This window comes from Somniosus microcephalus, chromosome 1 (assembly GCF_052327205.1).
Source record: "Somniosus microcephalus isolate GS21.2 chromosome 1, FLI_Smic_1.0, whole genome shotgun sequence".
Lineage (NCBI taxonomy): Eukaryota > Metazoa > Chordata > Chondrichthyes > Squaliformes > Somniosidae > Somniosus > Somniosus microcephalus.
Window position 1 is genome coordinate 172,853,910 of NC_140987.1, and position 12,571 is coordinate 172,866,480.

At 44.2% G+C, this 12,571-nt stretch overlaps 1 protein-coding gene across 4 annotated transcripts in view; it reads left to right on the forward strand.

Annotated features, from left to right (window-relative positions):
* The window catches only part of fbxl17 (F-box and leucine-rich repeat protein 17), a 950,602-nt gene that overhangs the window by 13,488 nt on the left and 924,543 nt on the right, over positions 1–12,571 (forward strand). For all 4 annotated transcript variants that reach the window (XM_085987565.1, XM_085987585.1, XM_085987575.1 and 1 more), the window contains one exon: positions 11,401–11,523. In XM_085987565.1, coding sequence (XP_085843691.1) covers positions 11,401–11,523 — 123 coding nt within the window. The remainder of the gene's footprint in view (positions 1–11,400; positions 11,524–12,571) is intronic.

Consider the following 12,571-nt stretch of genomic DNA (forward strand, 5'->3'; position numbering starts at 1 on the left):
TCGCAGCTGGCGGTACTCTTAGCGCTTCGCCAGATCTAACGCCCCAAACGGGGCTATACCGAATTTCTAGGCCCTAGTGTCCTTCAGGACCTCCTAAAGTGCTTAACAGCCCATTAAGTACTTTTTAAGTGTAGTCACTGTTGTAATGTAGGAAATGTGGCAGCAAATTTGTGCATAGCAAGGTCCCACAAACAGCAATGTGAAGATGACAAGATCATGTGTTTTTAGGTGTTGGTTGAGGGATATACAGTGACCAGGACACCGGGGAGAACTCCCCTGCTCCTCTTCGAAGTAGTGCCGTGGGATGTTTTATATCCACTTAAACCGAGGCCCCGTCTGCTCTTTCAGCATCTCCTCTAAAAGAACATAATAACATAATAAATAGGAGCAGGAGTAGGCCCTTCGAGCCTGCTCCGCCATTCAATAAGATCATGGCTGATCTTCTACCTCATCTCCACTTTCCTGCACTATCCCCATATCCCTTGATTCCCTTCATATCCAAAAATCTGTCGATCTCTATCTTGAATATACTCAACGACTGAGCCTCCACAGCCCTCTGGGGCAGAGAATCCCAAAGATTCACCACCCTCTGAGTGAAGAAATTTCTCCTCCTCTCAGTCCTAAATGGCCGACCTCTTATTCTGAGACTGTGACCCCTGGTTCTAGACTCCCCAGCCAGGGGAAACATTCTCCCTGCATCTACCCTGTCAAGCCCTGTAAGAATTGTGTATGTTTCAATGAGATCACCTTTCATTCTTCTAAACTCTAGAGAATATAGGCCCAGTCTACTCAATCTCTCCTCATAGGACAAACCCCCCATCCCAGGAACCAGTCTGGTGAACCTTTGTTGCACTCCCTCTATGGCAAGTATATCCTCCCTTAAGTAAGGCGACCAAAACTGTACACAGTACTCCAGGTGTGGTCTCACCAGGGCCCTATATAATTGCAGTAAGACGTCTTTACTCTTGTTCGCAAATCCTCTTGTAATAAAAGCCAACATAGCATTTTCTTTCCTAATTGCTTGCTGTACCTGCATGTTAACTTTCAGTGATTCATGTACAAGGACACCCCGGTCCCTCTGAACACCAACATTTTCCAATCTCTCACCATTTAAAAAAATATTCTGCTTTTCTATTTTCCTTACCAAAGTGCGTAACTTCACATTTCTCCACACTATATTCCATTTGCCATGTTCTTGCTCACTCACTTAGCCTGTCTATATCCCCTTGAAGCCTCCTTGCATCTTCCTCACAACTTACGTTCCCACCCAGCTTTGTATCAGCAAACTTTGATATAGGCAGCACGGTGGCATAGTGGTTAGCACTGTTGCCTCACAGCGCCAGGGGCCCGGGTTCGAATCCGGCCTCGGGTGACTGTCTGCGTGGAGTTTGCACATTCTCCCCGTGTTTGCGTGGGTTTCCTCCGGGTGCTCCGGTTTCCTCCCACAGTCCAAAGATGTGCGGGTTAGGTTGATTGGCTATGATAAATTGACCCTTAGTGTTAGGGGGAGTAAATACGTGGGGTTACGGGGATAGGGTGGGATATGTGTTGGTGTAGGGGTTACAGGGATCGGGTAGGATATGTGTCGGTGCAGGCTCGATGGGCCGAAATGGCCTCTATCTGCACTGTGGGGTTTCTGTGTGATTCTGTGATTACATTTGATCCCCTCATCCAAATCATTGATGCAGATTGTGAATAGCTGAGGCCCAAGCACTGATCCTTGCAGTACCCCACTAGTTACAGCCTGCCAACCTGAAAGACGGCACCTCCAACAATGCAGCACTCCCTCAGTACTTGCACTGGAGTGTCAGGCTAGATTTTGTGCTTAAGTATCTGGAATACTTCTGACTCTGCGAAAGTGCGACCAACTGAGGCACAGTTTACCAGTGTATTCATGTGTTATGAGCCAAGTTTTATGACCTCATTACAGCCTTGGTCCAAACATGGACAAAGGAGCTGAATTCCAGAGGTGAGGCGAGAGTGACTGCCCTTGACATCAAGGCAGCATTTGACCGACTGTGGCACCAAGTAAAACTGAAGTCAGTGGGAATCGGGTGTGGGGGTGGCGGCTCCAGTGGTTGCTGTCATACCTAGCACAAAGGAAGATGGTTGTGGTGGTTGAAGGTCAATCATCACAGCCCCAGGACATCGCTGCAGGAGTTCCTCAGGTCAGTGTCATAGGCCCAACCATCTTCAGCTGCTTCATCAATGACCTTCCCTCCAACATAAGGTCAGAAATGGTGATGTTCGCTGATAACTGCAGAGTGTTCAGTGCCATTCACAACTCCTCAGATAATGAAGCAGTCCATGCCCTTGTGCAGCAAGACCTGGACGACGTTCAGGCTTGGGCTGCTAAGTGGCAGGTACCATTTGCGCCACAAGTGCCAGGCAATGACTATTCCAACATGCTAGTGTCTAACCACCACCCCTTGACATTCAACGGCATTACCATCGCCGAGCCCCCCACCATCAACATCCTGGGGGTCACCATTGACCAGAAAGTTAACTGGACCAGCCACATAAATATTGTGGCAACAAAAGCAGGTCAGAGGCTAGGTATTCTGCGGTGAGTGTCTGACCTGTCTCCCCAAAGCCTTTCCACCATCTACAAGGCACAAGTATGGAGTGTGATGGAATACTCGCCACTTGTCTGGATGAGTGCAGCTCCAACAACATTTCAGAAGTTCAACACCATCCAAGACAAAGTAGCTTGCTTGAACATAAGAACATAAGAAATAGGAGCAGGAGTAGGCCAATCGGCCCCTCGAGCCTGCTCCGCCATTCAATAAGATCATGGCTGATCTGATCCTAACCGCCAATCTACTATCACAGAACCATCTCCTGAATCTAACAGAATTAGACACACGAAATAGGAGCAGGATCAGGCTACACGGCCCCTGGGCCCGCTCCGCTACCCACAGGGCCATGACCGATCCGAACCTAGACTCATGTCCAAATTCCTGCCCGCTCCCCGTAACCCTTAATTCCCTTTACTTCTAGGAAACTGTCTATTTCTGTTTTAAATTTATGTAATGATGTAGCTTCTACAGCTTTTTGGGGCAGCATATTCCATGGACCTACCACCCTCTGAGTGAAGTAGTTCCTCCTCATCTCAGTTTTGAAAGAGCAGCCCCTTATTCTAAGACTATGCCCCATAGTTCTAGTTTCACCCATCATCGGGAACATCTTCCCCGCATCCACCCGATCCAACCACTTCACAATCTTATGTTTCAATAAGATCGCCTCTCATTCTTCTGAACTCCAATGAGTAGAGTCCCAATCTACTCAACCTCTCCTCATATGTCCATCCCCTCATCCCCGGGATTAACCGAGTGAACCTTCTTTGTACTGACTCGAGAGCAAGTATGTCCTTTCTTAAGTATGGACACCAAAACTGTACGCAGTATTCCAGGTGCGGTCTCACCAATACCTTGTGCAACTGAAGCAATACCTCCCTATTTTTATATTCTATCCCCCTAGCAATGAAAGCCAACATTCCATTGGCCTTCTTAATCACTTGCTGCACCTGCATACTAACCTTTTGAGTTTCGTGCACCAGGACCCCCAGATCCCTTTGTACTTCAGTACTTTCCAGTTTCTTGCCATTAAGATAATAACTTGCTCTACGATTTTTCCTGCCAAAGTGCATAACCTCACACTTTCCAGTATTGTATTCCATCTGCCAAATCTCAGCCCACTTACTTAGCCTGTCTATGTCCCCTTGCAGGTTTTTTATGTCCTCCTCACTCACTACTTTCCCTCCCATCTTAGTATCATCTGCAAACTTTGATATGTTACACTCGGTCCCCTCCTCCAAATCGTTAATATAGATTGTAAAGAGTTGGGGACCCAGCACTGACCCCTGCGGAACACCACTAGTTACTGATTGCCATTCTGAGAATGAACCATTTATCCCAACTCTCTGCCTTCTGTTAGATAGCCAATCCTCTATCCATGCCAGAATATTACCCCCAATCCCGTGATTTTTTATCTTAAGCAATAATCTTTTGTGTGGCACCTTGTCAAATGCCTTTTGGAAGTTTAAATACACTACGTCCCCTGGTTCCCCTTTATCCGCCCTATACGTTACTTCCTCAAAGAACTCCAGCAAATTTGTCAAACATGACTTCCCCTTCATAAAACCATGCTGACTTTGTCCTATTAAATTATGATTATCCAAATGTCCTGTTACTGTCTCCTTAATAATGGACTCTAAAATTTTACCTACCACAGATGTTAGGCTAACCGGTCTATAGTTTCCAGCCTTCTGTCTACTGCCCTTTTTTAAATAAGGGTGTTACATTAGCAGTTTTCCAGTCTGCCGGAACCTTTGCCGAGTCCAGGGAGTTTTGGAAAATTATTACCGATGCATCCACAATCCCTACCGCCATTTCCCTCAAGACCCTAGGATGTAAACCATCAGGTCCAGGTGATTTATCTGCCTTCAGTCCCATTATTTTACCGAGTACCACTTCCTTAGTGATTTTGATCGTGTTTAGCTCCTCCCCCCCCCTTTAGCCCCCTGTTTGTCCAGTGTTGGGATATTCTTAGTGTCTTCTACTGTAAAGACTGATGTAAAATATTCATTGTGTTTTTGCCATCTCCATATTTCCCACCATTAATTTCCCGGTCTCATCCTCTAAGGGACCAACATTTACTTTAGCCACCCTTTTTCTTTTTATATAACTATAAAAACTCTTACTTATCTGTTTTTATATTTTTTGCTAATTTACTTTCATAATCTATCTTCCCTTTCTTAATCAATCTTTTTGTTATTTTTTTGCTGTCTTTTAAAGTTTTCCCAATCCTCTATCCTCCCACTAGATTTGGCTACCTTATATGCCCTTGTTTTTAGTCGAATACTATCCTTAATTTCTTTACTTAGCCACGGATGGCTGTCTTTTCTTTTACACCCTTTTCTTCTCAGTGGAATATATATTTTTTGGAAGTTGTAAAATAACTCCTTAAATGTACACCACTGATCATGTAACGTCTTACCCTTTAATCTATTTTCCCAATCCACTCTACTCAATTCCGCTCTCATACCTTCATAGTCTCCTTTATTCAAGCTTAGCACGCTTGTTTGAGATCCAACCTTCTCGCCCTCTAATTGAATATGGAATTCAACCATGTTATGGTCACTCATTCCAAGGGGATCCTTTACTAGGACATTTTTAATTAATCCTGTCTCGTTACACAGGACCAGATCTAAGGTTGCTTGCCCCCTGGTCGGTTCAGTTACATACTGCTCAAGAAACCCATCCCTAATACACTCAATGAACTCATCCTCAAGGCAGCCCTGCCCAATTTGATTTGTCCAATTAATATGATAGCTAAAATCCCCCATAATTATAGATGTTCCCTTATTACAAGCCTCAACTATTTCCTGATTGATACTCCGTCCAACAGAGTTGCGACTGTTCGGAGGCCTATAGACTACGCCCACTAGTGTTTTTTTCCCCTTATTATTCCTTATCTCCACCCAAACTGTTTCATTATCCTGATCTTTTGACCCAATATCATTTCTCTGTATTAGTGATTCCTTCCTTTATTAACATAGCCTCCCCTTCCTTCCTGCCTGTCCTTCCTGATCGTTAAATAACCTGGTATGTTTAATTCCCAGGCATTGTCAACCTGCAGCCATGTTTCTGTAGTGGCTACAAGATCATACCCATATGTAGTTATTTGTGCCATTAACTCGTCTATTTTGTTACGAATGCTACGTGCATTCAGATAGAGAACTTTCAAAGATGTTTTGTGACACTTAGTTCCTGCTTTTGCCCTTTTTATTACTTTACCTTTTACTCCATACCTTCTGCCCCTTCCTGACATGCTCTGGTTTTTAATTTCCCCACTGCTACCTGAGTCTATGACCTTCTCTGTTGTCATTTTTATTATTTGCTCTCTAGGAACCTCCCCCCCCCCACTAGTTAGTTTAAAGCCCTCTCTACAGCCTTAGTTATATGATCCGCCAGGACTCTAGTCCCAGCACTGGCCAAGTGAAGCCCGTCCCAACGGAACAGCTCCCTCCTGCCCCAGTACTGGTGCCAGTGTCCCAGGAAGCAAAACCCATTTCTCCCACACCAGTCTTTCAGCCACGCATTTTTAACTCTAATTTTATTTGTCCTAGCCAAATTAGCGCGTGGCTCAGGTAATAATGCAGAGATTATTACCCTTGCGGTTCTGCTTTTTAATTTGGCCCCTAGCTGCTCAAACTCCCTCAGCAGAACCTCCTTCCTTGTCCTATCCATGTCGTTGGTACCAACATGGACCACGACAACTGGATCCTCCCCCTCCCACTCCAAGTTTCTCTCCAGTCCAGAGGAGATGTCCTTAACCCTGGCACCGGGCAGGCAACACAGCCTTCGGGACCCTCGCTCTCGGCTGCAAAGAGCTCTATCTATCCCCCTAACGATACTATCCCCTACCACTATAACATTTCTTTTAACTCCCCCCCCCCCCCCCCCCCCCCCCCACTTGAATGGCCCCCTGCTCCACGGTGCTGTGGCACCCCATCCACCACCTTAAACATTCACTCCCTCCACCACCGGCGTACTGTGGCTGCAGTGTGTACCATCTACAAGATGCACTGCAGCAACTCGCCAAGGCTTCTTCGGCAGCACCTCCCAAACCCGCGACCCCTTTCACCTAGAAGGACAAGGGCAGCAGGCGCATGGGAACACCACCACCTCCAAGTTCCCCTCCAAGTCACACACCATCCTGACTTAGAAGTATATCGCTGATCCTTCATCGTCACTGGGTCAAAATCCTGGAACTCCCTACCTGACAGCACTGTGGGAGTACCTTCACCACACAGGCTGCAGCGGTGAAGAAGGTGGCTCACCACCACCTTCACAAGGGCAATTAGGGATGGGCAATAAATGCTGGTCTTGCCAGCGACGCCCACATCCCATAAAACAAATTAAAAAAAAAAAAAAAAAAAGTTCACTGGGGAGTTTTCCCTTGTTAATGGGCATCCAGACACTGAAATCATTACTGTAGCAGATGTGGTTTTTAATTCCTAATTCTGCAGTATTCTCCCTTTGACAAGTGCTGGAGTGTCAGCTTGGCTCAGTTAGTAGCTCTCTCCTGAGTCATCAGATTGGGGATTCAGTACTTCACTCAATTTAGGATTACAGTGCAGTGCTGAAGAAGTGGTGCACTGTTGCAGGTGTTTTTTGAAATATAATTCAATGTTTTCTACCTGCTGATGAGTTAGATGGGGACGTTAGCGATCTCGTGGCACTGGCACTTTTTGAAGAAGAGCAGAGGCTTCTGGTATCCCAGCCAATATTCCTTTGTTAACCAAAAACAATTAATGGGATGTTTGTTGACTTTTATGAGGAAAAATTAATTCTGCCTACATAAATCATTGCCCTTAACCATCGTATGCAAAGCACTTCAGATATTTGAGAGAAATAGTGAGGAGCTGTAAAATGTAACTTTCTGTCTCTCACTCCATGACCACTTCCAAAAACCGAGCCGTTTGGTGGTCCTGCCACAGCATTCCATCAAGACTGCATTTAACAATTCACTTCTGGTTTAAAGTGGGAATAGTGCACTAATGAATGAGGACTGTGCACAGATAAAATGATATGAGATTTAAAAAGTGTAAAAATATGTTCGCTTCGGCTTGTGGTGTACCCTGGAAAATTAGTATTTTTAATGCCAGTTTATTTTACTAAATTGCTAACGGGCAAGGAAAAACATATAAAATACAAAGTATGTCGGACATCAAGGATATTCTGTAATCTTAAGAGAAGGTAAATGTGGGTGAGGGGTGTAATTTTGATATGTATTTCTTCCCCGGATGTAGTTGGGGGAATTATACTTCTAATTTTCTTCCATCCTTAAAGCTTCAATGAGACTGTATTTGAAACTTAGTTGATTAAAATCATGTGCTTTTTGGGAAGGTGGCCTCAAGTCCAATATAGATTGGCATCCAAGACCAAAACGTTGCCAGTCAGCAATCAATAGAACCTTAAAAATTAGATCAAACGACAGATACTCCAGTGAAGTGGTGACTGAATTTCTCATTCTCTGGTGCTTACAGATCGTGATAAGAAACCGAAGAATGCAATCTGTGCTGAACTTTGGAAATGTTTGCTGTTGGTGGTCATGTGTGATATCTATTTTCTCAAACAAACTTAATTCATAAGATTAAAAGAGCTGTTGGGGTTTATGTGACTGTCCTTTTGCGCAGTACCCATTGCTATCTGACAGATTTCCAATTTAAATTGAGTGTTATTTTATCCTTTTGAGCCCACAATCAACACCCAGCCCCATACCCCACATATAGTGTTTTAAACATAGAAAAAATGTCGCAAGGCGCTTCACCGTAGCATAATTGGACAAAAATTGACTCCGAGCCACAGCAGATGATATTAGGAGGATGATTAAAAGCTTATTCAAAGAGGCGGTTTTTAAAGAGGGCCTTGGCAGTAGGGAGTCTTGGGGAGGAAATTCTTGAGGTTCGGGCCTAGACAGCAGAAGCATGGCAGCCAGTGGTGGGGTGGCGGATGCACAGCAAGTCAGCATTGGAAAAATGTAGAGGGGCGTGGCCATGAAGGGATTTGAGATGTAACATTGCTCGTCTCTGCCCCGATCTTGGCCCATCTGCTGCTGAAACCCTCATCCAAGACTTTCGTTACTTCCAGAGTTGACTATTCCAATGCTTTCCTGGCCGGCCTCCCACCTACCACCCTCTGTAAACATGAGTTCATTCAAAACTCTGCTGTCCGTATCCTTACTTGCACCAAGTCCCACTCACCCATCACCCCTCTGCTTGCTGACCTATATTGGCTCTTAGTCGGGCAACGCCTCTGTTCTTAAACTTGTGTTCCCATCCCTCCGTGGCCTCGCCCCTCCCTGTCTTTGTAAACTCCTCCAGCCCTACAACCCTCAGATCTGTGTGCTCCTCCAATTCTGGCCTCTTGCACATCAGATTTTGTTCGATCCACCATTGGCGACCGTGCCTTAAGCTGCTGAGGCCCGAACCTTGAAATTCCCTCCCTAAACACCTCTGTCTGTCTCTCCTCCTTAAGTCACCCTTTAAAACCTAGCTCTGACCAAGCTGCTGTTCATCCACCTTAATCTCTCTCTGGCTCGTTGTCAAATTTTGTATCCTAACGCTCCTGTGAAGCGCCTTGGGACATTTTACTACATTAAAGGCGCTGCATAAATGCAAGTTGTTGGGAGATTGAGAGCCAACCAATGTAAGTCTACGAGAGGGGTGATTGGTGAATGTGGACTCGCTGCAGGATAGCATCAGATCATTGCAAGTCTGCCTTATTTCTAACTTTTCTGTGATTTTCAGCTGATACTTTCTGCTTCAGCAATACTTCTGCCAAGACTGGGGTTTCTTTGCAGTTGTACAAAGACATGCCTTTGATATATTGTGCAAAAAGCATACTGTAATTTGAAAATCTATAGTTTCTCCAGGTATCATGGGAATAATGCCAGCATCTTTTCACGTGCACACTAATATAAGAAAGACTTGCCTTTCATGACCACTGGACTTCTCAAAGTGCTTTACAGCCAATTAAGTACTTTTGGAATGTAGTCACTGTTGTAATGTCGGAAACGTGGCAGCCAATTTGCGCACAGCAAGGTCCCACAAACAGCAATGTGATAATTGATGCGCCATCAATTACTCAAAAGACTGAAGTTGAGCGAGTAACAATCAGGCTTTTATTAACTAAAGAATGAAGGTCTTGTCTCGAGTGGTCGACCCGTCCAGAATACTAAGGGACTGGGAGGTAGTCACTTATATACCTGGAATAGTGGGAGGAGTGAGCCGAGGCATGTCCAGACCTGTACCTAGTGGAATACACATACAGACACAGACAGGTATGACAGTGGTTTACCACAATAATGACCAGATAATCTGTTTTTGTTTTGTTGATTGAGGGATAACTATTGGCCAGGACACTGGGAATAACTTCCCTGCTCTTCGAAATAGTGCCATGGGATCTTTTACATCCACCTGATTGCAGACGGGGCCTCGGTTTAACATCTCATCTGAAAGGCGGCACCTCCGCCAGTGCAACACACGCTCAGCACTGCACTGGAGTGTCAGCCTAGATTTATGTGCTCAAGTCCCTGGAGTGGGACTTGAACCCACAATCCTCTGACTCAGAGGTGAGAGTGCAAGCCACTGAGCCACAGCTCTCAGTGGGAGGGGCTTTAAATTTTTAAAATATATATTGGGAAAGCTCCCTCCCATATGGAAGTTGCTGAAGTTCGACAACAAGGAAGTGCGTGTGAGTGTGTGCGTGTTCCAATTCCACTTAACAAAGTGCTCTCTAATCGTTTGCCATTTGAAGATTTATTTTGGGCATCACTGGCTGTCTGTAATGCCACAGGAGATTGACTTCTATCTTATCTGTGCAATTTCTGTCTGCAAAACCCTACGGTACTTCATTTTTTTTGCTCATAGTTTTTTTTCTCAACTTTTCCAGTAATTTCCTAAGTCTGTATTTCGAATGAAAAAAGTCTTTTTTAAATTGTCCTGCTGTCATTTCACAAACTGCCCACTGGGTGTAGCTGAGATTCCATTAACAATATTACTTTCTCTTGAGTTAAGTTTTAGTTCTAAATTTTAGCTTTCATTTTACATTTTTGCAATTTAATTTATATAAACATTTTTTTTTACAGGCTTTTGTTGACTTTCAGCCAACTAACTCCTCTCCCGTGTAAAATTGAAATTTACATTTGTCTGTTGCCTTCTCCTGCAGGCACTGGCCTTTGCCCCCACTCCTGGGTCCTCCAGGAACCACACCTGTTGGCGGCCTGTTTTAAAATTAATTTAAGTATTTTTCAAGTATATATTAACTTGTAGTACCCGACCTACAGGCTACGATTCTGGCTCGTCTTGCACTGCGTTTTGTTTTGTCCCTATTGCTCGTTTATTTTCCATGCCGCTACAAATTCTCCCTTTTTGCATGTTGTTGTTGATGGGCCATACACGATCTAAAGTGAAAAGGACAGACTGATGACCTGCCCCTTCTCTTTCTATCTCCCTCTCTCCTCTCTGTCTCTCCCCTCTTTCCGTCTCTCCTTCTTGCTATTGCTCTCCTTCTCACACTCTCCCCCTCCTTCTCGTGCACTTTCCCCTTCTCGCTCTCATGCCAGTCTGACTGGGAGCAAATGTTGCTCTCCTATTGATGCTTTCTCTGTTTCCTTTCTATTATTCTGTTTGTTTTTAATATTTGCTATCAGAATAGATGTGAAATAGAGAATTTAGCAAACATGGTGTTTGCTTTCTTGATCCTTGCTGTATGGAAGTATTAATTGTCCTGCAGAGGTTAGCGAGCACATTTGATAAGCCACCCATAGTGATGTAGTTTATTGTAAATGTTGACTATTTAGCTTCTGATCAGTAACATTTTTTCATTTCAGGTTTTTGCTCATTTATCGCTGAAGGAAAGATGTCTTTCAGCATCTTTGGTTTGCAAGTACTGGCGTGATCTTGGTTTCGATTTTCAGTTTTGGAAGCAGCTGGACCTGAGTGGGCGACAGCAGGTATGGACTTTGCTGTCTTATTAATCTAGAATTTGGAAAAATAATGCTGAAAGACAAATCTGCTTTTTTATTTTAAATGAATATAAATCAGATTCACAGGTTACATATTTAGGTAAATAATGTTTTGAGAGGAGGGAATATTTAAACAATTTACTGTGCTAAGATATACCGCTCCTGTGCTGATTCAGTTTGTAATAAATTATGTAGGGGTACGGTCACATAGTGGTTATGTTCTCTGGAGACATGAGGTCAAATCCTACCACGGCAGCTGGAGAATTTAAATTTAATTAAATAAATCGGGAATAAAAAGCTAGCATTAGTAATTGTGACCATGTAACTAATGGATCGTTGTAAAAACCCATCTGGTTCACGAATGTTCCTTAGGGAGGGAAATCTGCTGCCCTTAACTGGTCTGGCCTCGATGTGACTCCAGACCCACAGCAATGTGGTTGACTCCGAACTGCCCTCTTAAATGGCCGAGCTGTACAACCACTCAGTTGTATAAGGTGGCTCACCATCACCTTCACGAGGGTATTTAGGGATGGGCAATAAATGCTGGCCTTGCCAGTGGCGCCCACATCCCATGAGTAAATAATTTTTTAAAAAGTGAAGCCCTGTATGTCTGCCAAGTATTTAAAAATGGGTTTGAAGGATTTTATTAATTAAATTAATAACTTGTTCTATACTTGCTCAGAAGAGTTGCTCATCCCTCACACAGCCTCCTTCAGTTGGGAGAGTGAATTGTCTGACATGTAATTGGTTGTGAATTTTATCAGCATTACTCCATGGCCAGTCAGTGCGCTCATCAATAAATGCCTGCCAGTGACACTCCTATCCCGAAAATGTATTATATGGAGAATAAAAACTAGCAATGCCGGCATTTATTGCCCTTGAGAAGTTAGTGGTGAGCTGCCGCCTTGAACTGCTGCAGTCCACATGGTGAAGGTACTCCTGTAGTGCTGTTAGATAGGGAGTTGCAGGATTTTGACCCAGAGATGATGAAAGAAAGGCGATATATGTCCATATCAGGGTGGTGTTCCCATCCAGT